Source organism: Fulmarus glacialis, unplaced genomic scaffold, assembly GCF_000690835.1.
Source record: "Fulmarus glacialis isolate BGI_N327 unplaced genomic scaffold, ASM69083v1 scaffold34396, whole genome shotgun sequence".
Lineage (NCBI taxonomy): Eukaryota > Metazoa > Chordata > Aves > Procellariiformes > Procellariidae > Fulmarus > Fulmarus glacialis.
The window spans coordinates 1-1358 of record NW_009218061.1 but is presented as its reverse complement, the minus strand read 5'-3'; the positions used below and the strand labels follow the sequence as shown (position 1 = coordinate 1358).

General features: G+C 55.9%; 1 protein-coding gene across 1 annotated transcript; it reads left to right on the top strand.

Annotated features, from left to right (window-relative positions):
- Nucleotides 1–204: 204 nt before the first annotated feature.
- Nucleotides 205–1355, top strand: LOC104078329 (structural maintenance of chromosomes protein 1A-like; the record flags this gene model as incomplete). Its single annotated transcript, XM_009579930.1, has 5 exons — nucleotides 205–408; nucleotides 498–674; nucleotides 725–792; nucleotides 889–1147; nucleotides 1227–1355. Coding segments are annotated over 5 exons (837 nt in total), but the record flags the coding sequence as incomplete, so codon positions are not given.
- Between the last annotated feature and the right edge of the window lie 3 nt (nucleotides 1356–1358).

Here is a 1358-nt window from a genome sequence, read left to right as displayed (position 1 = left end):
GGTCTCCCCCATTCCCCTGCATGGAGGGGGAGCCCAGACTGCCGTGAGGATTTGGGGAGGGGGGTTGTCCACACCCTTCACCCCATTCCCCGGCCACGGGGAGGCATTTGAGGGGCTTCTCCCCCATTCCCCTCTCCACAGAGAGACCCAGACCCTCCCGTGAAGATTTGGGGGACACCCCCCTCCCCCTTTTTCTTTCCTCAGGGCGCCGTGGAATCCATCGCCATGAAGAACCCCAAGGAACGGACGGCGTTGTTCGAGGAGATCAGCCGGTCGGGAGAACTGGCGCAGGAATACGACAAGCGGAAGAAGGAGATGGTGAAAGCGGAGGAGGACACGCAATTCAACTACCACCGCAAGAAAAACATCGCCGCCGAGCGCAAAGAAGCCAAGCAGGAGAAAGAAGAGGTTTGGGGGTGACGCGGGGAGGGGGTCCCCCATCATCGTCGCATCCCCCCCTCCCTCCCCGACGCTTTATTTCGTCTTTTCCTCGTTAGGCGGATCGTTACCAGCGGTTGAAAGACGAAGTGGTGCGGGCTCAAGTGCAGCTCCAGCTTTTCAAGCTTTATCATAACGAAGCGGAGATCGAAAAACTCAATAAGGAATTGGGGTTGAAAAACCGGGAGATCGATAAAGACAAAAAAAGGATGGATCGGGTGGAGGACGAGCTGAAAGCCGGGAGATCGATAGAGACAAAAAAAGGATGGATCGGGGGGAGGACGAGCTGAAAGAGCGTAAGAAGGAGCTGGGCAAGATGATGAGGGAGCAACAACAGATCGAGAAGGAGATCAAGTGAGGCACCCCAAAAACGGGGAAAGGGTTCGGTGAGAAGCTCCTACACCCCCTCACCTTGTTTTTTGGGGTGGTTTTTTTTGTGTTTTTTGGCAGGGAGAAAGATTCGGAGCTCAACCAGAAGCGTCCCCAGTACATCAAGGCGAAGGAGAACACCTCGCACAAGATCAAGAAGCTGGAAGCGGCCAAGAAATCGCTGCAGAACGCGCAAAAACAGTACAAGAAGCGGAAAGGAGACATGGACGAGTTGGAGAAGGAGATGCTGTCGGTGGAAAAAGCCCGGCAAGAATTTGAGGAACGGATGGAAGAGGAGAGCCAGAGCCAAGGACGCGACTTGACGTTGGAGGAGAACCAGGTAGGGTTCGTCCCGGCGTCCCTGTGTAAATTTGGGGAGCCCCCCCCTCACCCCGTTGTTGTCCCCCCCCCTTCCTTAGGTGAAGAAATACCACCGGCTGAAGGAGGAGGCCAGCAAACGTGCCGCCACGCTGGCCCAAGAGCTGGAGAAATTCAACCGGGATCAGAAAGCCGACCAGGATCGGCTGGATCTGGAGGAGAGGAAGAAAGTA